The sequence below is a fragment of the Larus michahellis genome, chromosome 8, assembly GCF_964199755.1.
Source record: "Larus michahellis chromosome 8, bLarMic1.1, whole genome shotgun sequence".
NCBI classification, from domain to species: Eukaryota; Metazoa; Chordata; class Aves; order Charadriiformes; family Laridae; genus Larus; species Larus michahellis.
This window is the reverse complement of record NC_133903.1, coordinates 25,634,764-25,650,360: the sequence shown is the minus strand read 5'-3', so window position 1 is coordinate 25,650,360 and position 15,597 is coordinate 25,634,764. Positions and strand designations below refer to the sequence as shown.

Below are 15,597 nucleotides of genomic sequence, written 5' to 3'. Positions count from 1 at the left end.
ACCACCTGGTGAACTGGTCTTTGCTAGGCGGAACACTTGCTCCAGCAAAACAAAAATAGTGGTCATGGTATTTGGTCTGTCTTCACCCAGCAGCTGGCCTTGGTGTTGGCATCCCTAAGGCACCCAGCAGTAACAGCATCATGAAATGCTGGCTGAAATTCTGGCTTTTTGAAGCAAGGCGGTAATGGGTGAAAGTATCAGGAGCGGTTACTGCTTATGGATGTGTAAAATTAATTGTTTGAACAGCAGAGGAAGGTGGAAGCTGGCGTAAAAGGAAACATGGGACGCATCTCTGCTCTGCAAAGGACTGCCCCGCGGGGCCCTCGTTTGGAGGGACACTGTGGGGTTTGGGGGTTTGACCCCAGGGTGGGTTTGCACACGTGAGAACAGCCACAGAACAGAGGAATTAATAAGTTAATAAATAGCAGCCGGGTATAGCTTCCCCGTGACCCAGCGGCCAGCAGTAACGCCTGGTAACCTGCGCAGGGAAGAACAGCGCAGCCACCATGCTCTCAGTGGCACAGACACAGCGCAGGCCGTGACCTCATATCTGATAATGATGAGGTCCTTCTACCCATTTTGCAGATGTATGCCAGCCCCAGAGAGCCCTTGTGACAGCCTGGCCCGTGTCCCTTTATTGACCGCAGCTGAGGAAGGGGGCTGCCCTGCCAGCGCCCAATGAACCCTCCTCATTCCTTCCCTGGCATCCTCTCCGCTCACCCCGTTGGCAGCCCAACACCTCCCCAGTGCATCCCACAGCTCCCAGGGCCTCTTCTCTCCGCTGTCCTTTCTTTCGCAGAGCCTTGTACCTTGGCTTTCCAAAGGCAAGGGCTCCTGGCACCCATGGCGTTCAGCTGGGGTCCTGCCAGCACCCTGCAGCTCAGCATGAGGCAAGCAGTGACGTCCCCCACCCCCACAGGCTGTGTCCTATCCAGTTAACGAGGCTGCCATCATCAGCTAGAAAGAAATATCACACTGATAAACCACACGCAGCTCATTAATTGCAAGTGAAATTTAAAAAAAGCAACTGATGAGATGATGACACTGTATTTTTCTTTGCGTTTGTTTCCGAGATAGTCAGTACATCTGAGGTCTCAAGTTGCAACCACAGGCGTAGGAAAGGATCGCTTCCCACCACGGCTACACATCGTTTGGATTGGAAGAAATGGGGGGCAAACCCCTTCCTCTCCTGGCAGGAGGAAGCACCATTAGCAGAGACACCGAAAAGGGAACGGCAGGCATTCCATAGTTGCATTCTCAGGGCTAGAGCCCACAGTAACAATACTATTTTGCTTTTACACGATGCCTTTCCCAAAACCATGGAGCATTTTGCAAAGCTATGTTATTGCCGCATGGAGGAGAAAAGCCGAGATGCCCCCAGCTGCCCCCGGGCAGAGAGCTTCTTGAGGAACACCAAAATTATGCTGTAGGCTTGTTCCACCTGCAGCAGATGGACACAAAAGAAAAAAGCCGACAAGATCCAGCCACATCAGGAGTTCGGCAGCTCACCGGCATGGGTCCAGCTCCTCCCCACTTGCTCAAGTGAGGGTGAACCTTGGAGTCTTTGCCCTCCCCAGGAGAGGTAATTGGGCAGGTGGCACATCCCCATCACACCTGGACAAACCTTAGGAGTGGCCACAGAGACAAGGCACAGGGGCCCATCCAAGCTGTCACTGCGGGGCTGGTGATGCCTGATAGGAAGCAGAGTGTCTCTGAGGGAGATGTCTCCAAGGATGCTCTTGCCATGGCCGCCGCAGTGCTGCGTTACAGAGCCCTGGCTGGGCCAGGCGTTTTGTCTGGGAGACACAGTTCATCTCAGCTTTTGGATGCTCACATGCTTCAGTGAAGTCCAGACATTGTTCTGAGAGCTGGGGGGTCATTTATCGTTTAAGTTATTTTTCAAAAGGGCCAATTCAGGCAAGATGGTTTTAGCCAGAGCATAGGCTCTACACCAAAACTTTTCTCAAAAGGCCAAACACGTTGCCTCTGGTTTTCTACCAGAAGAAGAGACAGTAGACAGGGAGCTATTTAAAGACGTGTAGAAACGCACCACTAGTCGAATGCCACCACTAGTCGAACCAACTTTACCTACTGGGGCTGGTGTTTACACTCTTCCACAGCCCCAGCTGAGAAACCTCTCAAATTTACCAGGCATGGAGAGTGCACTTTATTTATCAATGCCATTTTTTAGGGATCTCTTGATGAATTATTTTCAGGGTAATGAGCAGCACACGTTGCCCAGCGGGAGAAAGCATCCCACGCACGCACACTGCGCTCCTGCATCCCTCCCCATCCTCGCCCCATCCCCCTGGCGTCCCCTAGCAATAAAAGGCAGTGAGGAGGAGGAGAAGCGGGAGGAAGAGCACCCCCAGCACGGCCAGGCAGGGGAAGGCGGTGGGGTCGGCGGGGGTGACGCGCGTCCGTGTGGCCTGAAGAGTTCGGTCCCACTGGGTGAGGATGGCCTTTCTGGCCCCGCTCCACTTCCCTGGGCCCACCAGCCGAAACTGGTAGGGGCTGCAGGGGCCGAAGATGACCTTTAGGGCCAGCTGTGGGTCTGTCAGCAGGAGCTTCAGCATGTTGGGCTTCACGCCGATGGCAGAGGCCAACTCATCCATGTAGGAGATATAATCCGTCTGCAGCGTGGTGCTGTTCCTGTACCTTCAGGGGAGAGAGGAGGAGGGGGGAAAAAAGAGGGGCTGCTTTAGGTTTTCCCCCCTTTATTTGCTTATTTATTTAAGCACAGTGAAGGCAGAGTCTGTCCTCTGCCTTTGGTCCACCAAATCTGGGGACCAGAGCTGTCTGGGGGCCACAGTTGCAGGGGACATGCATCACTGCTACTGCTAGTGGAGGAAGCTGGCTCACGAGAAAATGTCGCGTTTTGAAACTTCCTACGATGCAACGGTTTTCCAAAAACAAAAAGAAAACATCGCTTGGGCCAGGTCCATCTTTCACTGATGATATTCATATTTTTAAATCATCGCTTCACCAGCATATCAGACAGACCCAGAGGGCAGGGAAAGCAAAGCACGGACTTCATGAAGCAAAAAAGTGTCACTTTGAAGAATAATGATGGAAATGTTCTATTTCTGTTGGGGCCTTACCCTGATAATGTGTGAACAAGAAGTGCTTTTTTGGCCTGATAACGCTCGGTGATGACAAATGAGCCTTTTCAGACAGGAAGTCTTTCCATCATGAATTTTCCACCTAAACGTGCCTGATTTAGGCCTCCACAGTGCATTCAGCTCACTTGGGGCCGAGGCAATGGCAGGGCTCTTCTGCCAGCACAGGAGTCCCATGAGCTGCACTTACCACTTGAGCTTTTTCCCCATCTTGTCATCAATGTCATCCATCATCTCGCTGACCGGGGGGAGCGTGCACTGCCCTGGAAAGAAGACGAAGAGCATCAGCAAAGGGACATGATGCCCAGGAGATCCCTCCTGCAGCAGGTGGAGTTTGCAGGGATGAGATGAGTCCTTGGGTGCCTCTCTTCCCTTTGGTATCAAAATCTGGGCTTGGGTGTGGATGTGACAACACTGGTTCCCCTGTCCTTAAAGTTGTGTAGTGATGCCCAAGAGGCTCTTCTCCCCCTTGCAGTCCCACCACAGGGACCTCATTGCTATCTGCAGCGGGTTGAAAAGTGACCTTCTCCCACAGTGCAAGGCACTTTGTCACATGGAGAACCCATTACTATTACTGGTAATAATACCATTACTGGTATTTCTGGCCAAATCCCGTTGTGTTCCTCAGCACTCAGGCACTGCCCTGATTTTCAGTTTCAGCCTGCACATTGCTGCTGGGAAAGGCTACTTCCCATGAACAGAAAATAGCCCTTCACCCAACACTTGCCCAACCACCTACCCTGAAACACCTTGACTGCCCAGCGGCACTGGAGGTCTGCTGTTGGGATGATAGGTCCAAGGGACTGGACCAGCCCAATGACTGCGATGGTTGGCTTCTCGAGCCGAGGAGGGAGAATGCCTTTGTAGAGGGTGACCTGATTGTCCCTGCATTTGATGATGGAATCATCCTCCATGAAAGGATAGGAGTAACTGTAACCAGTGGCAAAGACAACCACATCGACGTCATCCTGCACAGTCCCATCTTGAAACAAGACGGATGTCTCTCTGAACTCCTTCACATTTGGCTTCATCACCACCACGCCGCAGGCAATGCGGCTCGGGAGGTCGTCGTTGAACACTGGCTCCTTACGGGAGGTTCTGCAAGGGCAAATATAGTGGGGCTGTCACAGAGGCAGCTTCTGCTGCTGGCCCAGGGTAGGCATGGTCCAGCCCCATCCAAAACCAGCACCCCTGGGAGGTTTGGGGGTGGATGGCCCCGTGTGTACCTGTCCAGTGGCATGAGGCCGAAGTTCTCGTGCTTGAAGAACCGGTTCATGCCTCTCACGTACAGCCAGTCACTGATCGCCCTTGGAAGGATGTTCCCCAGCCAGGTCCGGAAACGAGTGATGACCAGCATGTCCCAGGGGTAGCCGTTGTCCCAGACACGACTCATCACCCAGGACCCGCTTCGGGAGCTCAGGTAGACCTGGGGGAACAGCAAGGAAGGTGTGTGCTGCCCCCATGATGGCTGCAAGCCCCCAGGGCTGTCTCACGTAGGCAGTGGCAAGTGCTTGAGCAGATAGGGAACCCCCCTTCCCCAGTGGCTCTGGTGTAGGCCCTTGTACCTGTGACGCCACGGTGCTGAGCTCCACGGCAATGTCACAGCCAGAGTTGCCCAAGCCTATCACCAGCACCTTCTTCCCTCTGAACTTCTCTGGCTCCTTGTACTCTCGGCTGTGGAAGTAACAGCCTTTAAACTTCTGTATTCCTGAGAAGAGAACAGAAAGGGTCATACTTCCCCCCAGGCATGAAAAGGAGAGGCTCCGCTGGCCTTGGGACCTCCCCTTCCCACAGATGCTGCTGGAGCATCTGTTTGACCGTTTGTCACAGGATGCCTCCTGTACACAGAGGGATGCTGCAAACCCATAGTCGGATGGGATTTGTTTCTGGCTTCATTCAATATTTAAAGAGAAAGAGTGTGCAAGCACAGAATACCTTTGCATGGTATTTCTGTACCCCAAAAAGGTACTACTGCAACCCCAACATTGCCCCAAGGCACCTGGACGGCCACACACCATCCCCTTAGTGTGGCTTTACATCCTTGTGGTAGTGAGCCACCGGGAAGCAGCATTCATTTTTAGAAGAGAAGATGGCAAAGGACCTGAGGGGAGTTCTCAAGACCCACGATGCCTCAAGCCCGTGTCCTCCAAACAGACCCCCAGCACCAACTATTTCTTGCTAGAGAGAAAGGTTTTCCCAGTAAAGTGTCTGTACACAGAGAGGCAAAGGCTGTCAGGTAACGTGCAGGACATTTGTACTAGAAATCATGTGAAAATGACAAAAAAAAAAAAAGTGTTTTACAAAGTCCTTTTATGAAAAATCTTCTGTTAAAGGAAACAGCCTAAAATAGTTTGTGTTTTTTTTTTTTTTTTTTTTTTTCTCTGGGAAAGATTAGCATTTTCCCTGCTTTGATATAGTCTGGATGCTGAGTCTTTTTTTTTTCTTTAAAAAAAAAAAAGAAAGTTTTGATTTGTTGAACAGACCCCCATCCCCCAAAATATTGCTCCCCTTTTAACACCAAAAAGGCATCTTTTTGTAGGGAAGAACCTTGTGATGGAAGGTATTTGCCTGGCTGTGTCCCAGCGGATGAATTCCACACCTACGGCTTACCTGGGAATTGAGCCAGGGGGAGGTTTGGGTAGACATGATGCCCAGAGCAAACCATAACAGCATCAAAAACCGCCGTCTCTTCCTTCCCGTCTCTCCGGGTCACCACCTCCCATTGCCCCGTCACAGAAAAGTCTGGGCGTTTTTTAACCTTGGTGACCAGGGTCTTAAAGGAAACAAAAGAAAGATCCATGGGTGTCCGCGTAACGGAACGAGAGGTTTGGGGAGTCAGTGGGATTCAGAGGCCCCAGGGAACCCAGGGATGTTTGTTTGCCCCTGCAATTTCACACCGGCAGCTCTGGGAAGTGCACAAAGATGGGACCTCACAAGACCTGCTTTAACAAAACCATGAGGTTTTTCCCCCCCCGCCCCGGAATATTTTCTCCCAGGATTTTCCTCGCGGCAGGGAGACCCAGGTACGGAGGCAATATCCCTCCTTCACAGGTCCCCCTGCTACTCACTCCCCCTTCTCCATGCCAGGCTTTTTACCTTGAACCGTATGTGCCGGAGCAGGTCGAAGTGCTCGGCGTACTTGCAGATGTAGTGCTGGAGCCTGGCATTGTGCATGTAGTTGGGGTGGTCGTCAGGGAAGGGGAAGTCGGAGTAACACATCATCTCTTTGCAGGAGTTGGTGAAGACGGTGCGGTAGATGCTGGCTCTGCCTTCCTCTGCCTGGTCCTGGAGGGAGAGCAGTGCAGACATGTCCCATTAGGGAGGACACGGCCCCCTGCCTGTCCTGGAGCCCTGCACTGGTTCCTCCAGATACCACCACCCCCAGGCCTCTACCTGCAGGGCTGGAGGCAGAGAAAAACAGCAAAGCCATCAAGTGCAATAATCAAATAACCCCTGATGAGCACAGAAGTGTCCTAACAGGCCAGGAGGAGGGTTTGCATCACCCTATGCATTTAGGAGCCGGTTACACGTGCATCTGCCAGGGAAAGTGGAAACCTCAGGGGAAGGGAGCACAGTGGAAGGACCATGCCAGAGCCTCTCCACTGCACATGCAGAAAGCATCAGGAGGACTGGCGTGACTCATAGCTACACTCATGCATGTGGACACGGGCAAAATATCACAGGAGACAAGTAACGTGGGACCTCCCAGTGCCCAGATTCCTCCTGGTCTGCCTGTAAATCTTCCAAAATGCCTCAGGCGTGCCTGGACATTACTCCTTTGTGCACGTGGTCTTGGCAATTGCACAAGCAAAAGGCAGAAGCCCAGCTGGGCACGTTTGCTTTGGCGCAGTGTCTTGGCTACCCATGCTTTGTGCAACCGTGGGGCAGGTCTGGCCTCGGACGTGGCTGGAGGCTTGTCCCTACCACCCAGCAATGCCCGTGCCAGCTGGCCAGAGTCCCGCTGACATCTAGCAGGGCAGGACATGAGGGATCTGCCAAAATCCCCAAGAACACCGTGCATGCAGTGGGGCCTGGGCTGGCTTGGTCCCGTCCTGCCTAAAACGGCCAGCCCCACACATCACCCTGTCCCCATCATGGGGACACCTGCTATGTCTGCCTTGACACTTGGCACTTAACAGCATGAAACACAGGTTTCCCTTCCCTGGTGGCTTTGATGCTAGGACAGAGCTGGGAAAAAATGCAGCGGGGGTTCTGCATTGGAAAATTCATATTTGAGTTGGCCAAAAAATTACCAACTTATAATAAAAGAAAAAAAAAAAAAAACGACCAAAAACCCAAATTGGAAATAACAGAGAAGGAGACAAAGTGGTTTTGACTTTTCTCCTCAGTGGCGATATTCTGTTCTGAAATTCTCCGTTACAAATATCAAAAAGTATTGCCAAACTTCCTGGAGGAATTCGCTGGACCCCTCCCCAGAAAAGACCGAAAACATGTGGTCCTTGTTTTAGATGAGTCGAACGTTTCAGATCACCCACGACAAGTTTTCTGCCCTCCCCTCTGCTCCAGGGTTTAACTCACACGGGCTCAATTCCTTTCCCTACCAGCACCCTGAGCCGCTCCTGCAACCACGATCCCACCCCAAATCAATCCCTTGTCCCCAGCCTGCCAGCAGGCGGGCACGTGGCACGAGGGGGCTCTGGGTCTCACCTTCTAAGTATTAATTTGGGTTCCTTTTTGGCTCCATGGTGCACGGACACTATGTAAAAGCTACATGGAGAGCTACCCGGAGTGTCCCCGAGGCGGGGTGACAGCTGGCTGCCCCACAGGGAGGCTCTTGCGGGGCCTGAAGATCTGCATTTCAGAGCCGTCCCTATCTCCATGGGCTTTGAAGGGAATGGGGGCATGTCCTCGGAGCAGCCCCGGTGGGGTTTGCAGCCCCTTAGCTGGGGAGAAGCTGGCAGCTCCCCCCATCCCCAAAGGCGAGGGGCTGGCAGTTCAGAGGGGACTTGGCTCAGCAAGCCAAGGGAGGGCCAGGCTGTCCCCAGAGTGAGGGAGGGGGCCTGGGGACCTCTATTGGACCAGCCAAGCCCTCCCACGTGCACCCATCAGAGCAGAGCAAGAGGGTGCAGGCACATGGGATGCAGCCCCCCAGCCCTGAGGACACAAAGTTTCCCCAGCCAGCTCTGAAACCAGGCAGCCAAAGCCACTCACCGTGTAGTACCAGAGCCCCCCGACGTTCTCGCTCTGCTCGAAGCAGGTGGGCTCCAGCCCCTCTTCCAGGCAGCACTTGGTGGCCGCCAGCCCACTGACGCCCGCGCCCACCACCGCCACACGCTGCACCATGCTGTCCTGCCTGGGGGAGAATGTGGCTGTGGTGGAGCCGAGACCGGGCGGACACGCTCCCCCAGGTGGGTCCGCAGCCCCCGGCAATGCCCCGGGGAATCAGGGTACCTCCTCCCCAGCACAACTGCCCCAGCTCCTTAAACAAGCCCGGGGGGTTTTGTCGCCCATCCTTGCTCACCTGCTTCCCGTGCAGCCCCCAGGTAGGAGTTTTGGGCAGGGTGGAAGAGCTTTCCTGGGTAGCCGGGGGCTCCCTGATGGAGAGGAACGGCAGCTGAGGAGGAGCTCCCCCGAAAGAGTCAAGCTCTTTTATGCAGCATCGCACAGGAGGCAGGGCCAGAGCCGAGGGGCTGTTTCCATGAGTGACTTGCACTTGTTTGGACTTTAGCAAGCCCGGAGCTGTAACGTGAGGAGGAGCTGTGGGCGCAGAGCTCCTAAATTAGGAAATAAAGCATTGGACTGAAATGATTGTGAGATAGAGGCCAGGGTCACCGAGCAGCGGCAGCCACCTCCAGCCCGTGGGGCGAGCACTCTCAAGTGCCTGCACCGTGCCCCCCCACTCCAAAATGGTATGACAGTGCCCGTGTCATCAAGAAAAGCAGGTAGGACCAGGCTGCCCAACTCACCCCATCCTTCCACCCCAGCGCTGCAGTTATTCCCCTGCAAAGAGGGCAGCTGGCAGTGGCGCCACGGGGACAAGGCACCCCGGCGTCGGGCAGGTTCCTGTCCAAAATTTCTGACCACTTTACCCACTTCTAATAAGTGGGGCAAGAGTGTTCCAGAGGACATCCGTGGGGAAGGACAAAGAGCAGGCAAGTGTGGAGGAGTCCGTTGGCAAATCCCAATCCATCTCGGCGCTCTTCATCTAAGTCTCTTTGTGTGAGTTCATCCATCAAACCCCTGCCTCCAGACGGGTCCCGGGGGAGAACCGTTCAGCTGGGAGTACGCCCGATTGAAAGCTGCTGGCGCCTCTAAAGCTGCCTAAGCTGGGCTGTTCATTCATCCTAAACTGACTTGAAATAAAATAAAGCAGAGGATGCCAGAAAAATGATTGAACAATCAAAGTGAAAAAGAATGAAAGCGTTAATTTTGCCACTCCCTGCCAAATTGGTTGGGCTTTCCAAGGGAATAGCTTTGGAGACATGGTTAAGTTGACTTAATACAAACGAACTGCCAAGCTGGCTTTATGGATTCCCAGACTAGAGGAGGTGCGGATCCTCTCCTGCAGGACACAACCTGGAGGAGGAGGAGGAGGAGACTTCTCTGAATTAAAACACTTGTCAGAAAATGCCACCCAGGAGCACTGCACGGCAAGAGCACGTGCCTGCTCCTGGCCCTGGCATAGGGTAGGAAAGGTCAATCCAAGGCAGAAGGAGGGGAACAAAGGTACAGTCAATCATTTACCTGGAGTGACACAGCTGTTAAACATCCAAAAGGGGAAAAGGCCATGGACATCTTAACTAATTATATCCCAGCTGCCATTTTCCTCAAAAGGAAAAAAAAAAAAATTTTTTTGGATCCCCCCCCCCCCCCCCCACTCAAAAAAGGGAAGAACTGCAGGTGTGAATAGGCAAGGAAAAGGAGAAAGTTTGGGTGTTTTCCCCCCTGGAAAAAATCAAAATCAAAAGCTTCAACATTTCTAATGGCACTAGAAGTAGTTCTGCCCAACATATGCAAACTCCTGTTTGACTCTTTATCATGTGTTATGGGAAAGTGAGAGCAGAAGAGGGCTCCTAACATCCAAAAGAGCACGAACAGTCAGGAAAAAGCAGTGGCACCTGCAAAAACCTGTCACCTTCCAGCTCGAAGCTGCCTCACACCGGTGGCACGGCTGAGGCTGGAGATGGCTTCCTGCGATGCTCAGAGGGGGTAACAGCACGGCAACGGGAGTCCTACGGGGGACAACCTGCGGGGACAGGAGCTGCGATCCCAGCCCCACGCACAGCTGGTGAGATTGCAGCTGTTTGTCCTGGCTGCCATCAGGGCGCCGGCACCAAGAGACACACGTGTATTCATTAACCAAGGGCAGTGGTGGGTAAGGGTCACTGGCCACCACAGCCAGTCCCCACGCAGCCACCCTCAACTCTCCCACTGGTAGAGGCGGCAAAGCAAAAGGTGAAAAATCCTCCATTTCTGATCCCTTTGCTTTGAAGGCTCCCCGAGACAGCAGCCGGAAGGATGCTCGGCACAGACCCCGGCTGCAAGGCTGGACGGCAGCTTGCCCACGAGCCACACGGCTCCTGCTTCAGACAGACCAGGCTCTGTGGCACTGGATGCAGCACAACCCCCACGGCAAGAGCCAGATGCTTCCCCACGGAGCATTTCAGCCGGGAAGAGGAAGATCCCTTAAGTGTATGGAGGGGGAATAAACCCCAGCGCAGCACCTTGATGGCAACAGCCAGGCCAGGGCCAGCTGGGCACCCACCAGGAGCAGCCTTCAGCCCCACGGGGGGGGGGGACATCCCCAGGGACTCCTCTGATCTCTGTCAGAGCATGCTGCCCAGCATGACCGCAGAGCCACAGCTGGGCTCCCGACTCCATTAGCAGCCAGGGATGAACCAAACTTGCCGGAGGCGCCGCTGGCCCGGCTGGGGAGTGTCGGAGACCCACGCCCCACGGGCGCCCACGACTCCCCTGGGGCCAGCGATCCTCCTCTCCCCCCGCATCCCTCGGGCTCTGCTCAACCCTTTGATGCGCAGCTTACATTGTTCAACCATCTTTGAAGTGTGAAATGAGAAACACCCCGCGCTGGGCCGGGCAGAGCCCTCCGGAGCAGCCAGCAGCACTGCGGCAGCCGCGGGACAATAAATCAGCAGCCGGAGCTACAAAAAGCCAGGCAGTAAACAAGAGCATGCACATCCCATTTGCTCTCCACTAATTGTTTCGGAGCGCTTCCCAGGCTGGTTCTTGTTTTTTCTTGAACACAGCTAAAGATACATTTTTCATTTGCTTTTCCCCACCCTTCTTCCTCATTTTTGTTTGCGAGCAAAATCCTTCCAGGAAATGGCTGCAGGACTCTTCCCATTAGATTTGGGGCTGAGGGATGGAGCATCCCAAGGGAGGCACAGCATCAACACCTTGTGATGGGGGAGCAAATGCAACAGGGTCTTCTTACTCTCCTTAACCCCCCTGTCAGTCCTGAAAATTGGTTTTGCTGTTCCTTAGGGAGTTGCTGTGATCCACAGCCTTTCAGGCATCGCTTGCCTTCAGCTTCACGGCTCACTCACCACAGTCACCTTTCCAGACAAGGACAAACCAACCGAAAACTCACGATGTCTCCCCATGAAATCTTTTTTTTTTTTTTTTTTTTTTAAGGTACAGAAGTTGGCAGCAGGATAACACAACTCATTGCATTTATTTCAAAGACATCTCTCCTCTAAACCCTTTCCCCCTACCCTACCACCCAGCCTTGGAGCTTGGTGTCCTGCAGACCTACAGCCCATCTCCATGCCTTCTCTGGGATTCATCCTCAGGCAGAGCCTCTCTCTGTCCTCCCTCCCTTTTTTTCCCTGCCCATGTGCTGTTTTCCAGTGGTGCTGTCTGGGGACAGGCAGGATCCTTAGAGCACCCAGAAACTCCTGAGAGCATCAGGTAACACCCCACAGGAAGCCACCGCCACGCCCATTGCAGCATAAGCCACTCAAAGGTACCTGGCTTTCGGGATATCACACGGGATTGTCCTTTTCTTGGGCAATCACCTGGAACGCAGGTGCCCAGGTGTTTACCCAGCTTCTGCTCCATTCCAAGCCTTACACAACCTCGCGGGAGCAGAGGCCCACAAGGACACATGTGCCAAATGCCTCCACCACAACCCAGGCGAAGCGTCGCTCCAGCTGGTGCTACGCAGCTCTTGCCATGCAGAGGGGCACTGCCACACTCGCAGCAATTGCTGCAGCTCATCTGGGGCCAGAGCTGCTACAGACATGGACAACCCATGGGGTCTGCTCCCAAACATGGGAATCATAGAATGGTTTGGGTTGGAAGGGGACCTTAAAGATCACCCAGTTCCACCCCCCCTGCCCTGGGCAGGGACACCTCCCACCAGACCAGGCTGCTCAAAGCCCCATCCAGCCTGGCCTTGAACGCCTCCAGGGATGGGGCAGCCACAGCTTCTCTGGGCAACCTGTTCCAGTGCCTCACCACCCTCACAGGAAAGAATTTCTTCCTAATATCCAATCTAAATCTACCCTCCTTCAGTTTAAAACCGTTACCCCTCATCCTATCGTTACACCCCCTGATCCAGAGTCCCTCCCCATCTCTCCTGTAGCCCCCTTTAGGGACTGGAAGGGGCTCTAAGGTCTCCCTGGAGCCTTCTCTTCTCCAGCCTGAACAATCCCAACTCTCTCAGCCTGTCCTCACAGCAGAGGGGCCCCAGCCCTCTGATCACCTTCGTGGCCTCCTCTGAACCTGTTCCAACAGGTCCATGTCCTTCTTGTGCTGAGGACTCCAGAGCTGGACACAGTACTCCCAAGGGTTTTCTTTCCCCTCAAGAAAATCCCTGCTCCGGCTGCTTCTCCTACCCCTGCCCTGCTAGTATTTTGGCAGGGACCTCCCTAGGGTCCCTGGCTGGAGGATGGCTGTCTTCCATCACAAATGTGCAAGCCTTGCTTGGAGCCCCAAGTCTTGGTGAGGTCCCAGACTGGGATTGCAAGTTTTCAGCTGTTTTTCTGCACACCCCCACCAGAGGAGGAACAACACAGCCTTTGTTCAGCGAACAGGACACCAGCAGCTCAAATCTTAGCACAAAACTGCTCCGAGGTGCTTTGTGACCACACCTGCCTGGAACAGGTTTTGTGGATTTAACGATCATGTAACTCCTGCTAATTAACTGGGCTTTCCCTTTTGTCCTCGAGTGAGAGGTACCCAGCAGAAGGTATTGAGTTTTAACCACCCTGGAGCAGGAATGCCATGACTACCAGGAGAGCAAACCTCCATGGGCAAACACAAGACCTTACTTCATGCCTTCGAGCCCCCATGGCATGGAAGAGTTGACTTGCAAGTTGCCATCTACAGGGTGAACCACCGCATTTTTCTTAGGTGCCTCATGGAAAGACAAGGATCCCCTCCTTGCTTCAGTGGAGAAATTTGCCAGAGGTTTAGGATGTTCTGTGGGATGAAGGCTGCAAAACAAGGAAGGTTAATCAAGCCCAGCACCTCCAGTGCTGCATTTCCACCTGGGCAGTTCTTGTCCCATCTCCTCCAGTGAGGATCACAAGATCCAGGGTGCAGGTTGGAGTTTGCGAGCCCTGCCCATGATGCTGCTATGGCTGAGGGCTGGCAGGATGCTCAGGAGCCAGAGGAGATGGGCTCTTAAAGGCTGCACATCTTCACCGCTAGCCTGGCTGCTTCCTCCAAGGTGAAGCAGGAGGAAAATGTCCACCCAGGTCCTCATGCATGGCACAAGATCCTTTTTCTTTTTGCAGGCCAGTGCTGTTCCCCAGGAGCAGGGAATGAAGTTACCTCATTTCAGTTTTAGTGCTCGTAATTGCCGGTTACAAGAAACCCACCTAAAGAAGACAATGTCCCTTCTCTCCGAAAGGCTGCTCCAACCCCGAGGAGGTGCTCAGGGGAAGGTCATTGACTGCAGCAGCCCAGCTCCACAGCACCCACCCGAGCTGCAGAGGGGGAGGATTTTTACTGACTTCTCCTCCCTGTGCACAGATTTGTTGTGGACACGGTCATTCATGAGGGACTCCAAGGGAGAAGTCACGCAAACCCTCCTAGAAGCGTCCAGCTTGCAGCGGCCCACCTGCAGGGCAGGAAGGAGAGCAGAGGGATGAGGGTGGGATCACATCCCAGTTCCCCTCAACCTGGGGACAGACCGAGTGCGGAGGTCCCAACTCACCATCGGGAACCCTAGAGGGGTGTTCCCCACTGCGAGAGCTCCTGACCGAGCTGGGGAAAACACTTAGCAGCCTCAAGAGCTGCTTGGAGCAGGAGCCAGGGAAAGCAGGCTGCCTTAAAAATCAACCCACAAGTCTTAATCTCGGCCAGGCAGGTAATTAGAGCTTTGTTTGCAGGTGGTTTTGAACTCAAAAAGGGGAAGGAGAGAGCTTCAAACCATAGAAAACAGCTCTGGGGTGAGGCAGCCTGCTGCCTCAAGCTTCAGGGGCTAAGCTGTTAAATAAAGAATATCAGTTTTCTTTACAATGTAGATTTCTAGCCTATGGTAAAGAGGAAGGAAAAAAAAAAAAGGAAAAAAAAAAGAGAAACGTGACCCTCCTACAACTTAAATAAAAGCCTGAAGTTCATCTCTAGCTCCCTCCTGTGACTCCGGTACACAGGCTGCTCTAAGCCTGGCTTGAATAAAGCCTTACTAAGCAGTATCCTACTGTAACTGTGGGAATATTTATAGCTCCCAGTCATATACTGGAAATAATTAATACACTTATAAACTAAAACGCATCCAGATGCTTAAACGGGCACTGGCATCGCATACACGATCCAGTTTGTCTGATTTCTGTGCCAGGCAACCTGGGAAAAACTCTGATTCAAGAGGTGAAGTCCTGATGCCTTTTCCATTCAAAGTCAGGGTCTATCACACAAAAGCCCGCCTTGCATCCCAGTTTTCACATCCACACTCGCATTCCATCTGGCTCTGCCCTTTCAGGATGCCAAACCACCACTGCCCCAGGGAAGGCACCCCGAGGAGCTGCCCCAGCCTGAATTCTAGCCTATATTTTATTTGCCCTGTAGGTTGCTTTCTCTACATTGTATTTGGTCACGTACTCCTGTGACTCTGTGAGCTGTGTTATGTATTTATATGTTTTATAACTTCCTCATATTACACAGTCAAAAGCAATATCCCTACCGCTAAGATGTCTTTATGTTTGTATCGCTTATTCTGCTCACCTTTGCACCCACAACCCGTCTACACTTCCCATGCCCCATTCCCAGACAGTCATCGCGATTAGATTGAAGTGAAAGCACCAAATTCCTCATGGTACAAAGCAAAAGGCTTCGACCAGCAAGGCGTCCAACACAGCCCCCTTGTTCTTTGGCACCTGCACTTCAATGTGGCTATGTCCTTCTGCCCTCTTTTTCTCGATACCAGCCCCAATCCTCACAAAATAATTTGTATGTCTGAGGTGTGTAAGAATAAGGGAGAGTCTCTCAAATGTAGAGGAGAAGGAGAAGATGGGGAGCGACTCTTTATCAGGGAATGGAGTGATAGGAC

General features: G+C 53.2%; 1 protein-coding gene across 1 annotated transcript; it reads right to left on the bottom strand.

Moving 5' to 3' along the window:
- Positions 1–2,143: 2,143 nt before the first annotated feature.
- On the bottom strand, positions 2,144–8,744 carry LOC141747693 (flavin-containing monooxygenase 3-like). The gene is made up of 9 exons (XM_074598352.1): positions 8,602–8,744; positions 8,292–8,433; positions 6,216–6,404; positions 5,730–5,892; positions 4,685–4,827; positions 4,346–4,545; positions 3,859–4,217; positions 3,310–3,382; positions 2,144–2,658 (listed from the first exon to the last, which is right to left on the bottom strand). Exons 2-9 carry the CDS (start codon positions 8,421–8,423, stop codon positions 2,319–2,321), a joined length of 1,599 nt encoding a protein of 532 aa, XP_074454453.1. The 5' UTR covers positions 8,424–8,433; positions 8,602–8,744; the 3' UTR covers positions 2,144–2,318.
- Between the last annotated feature and the right edge of the window lie 6,853 nt (positions 8,745–15,597).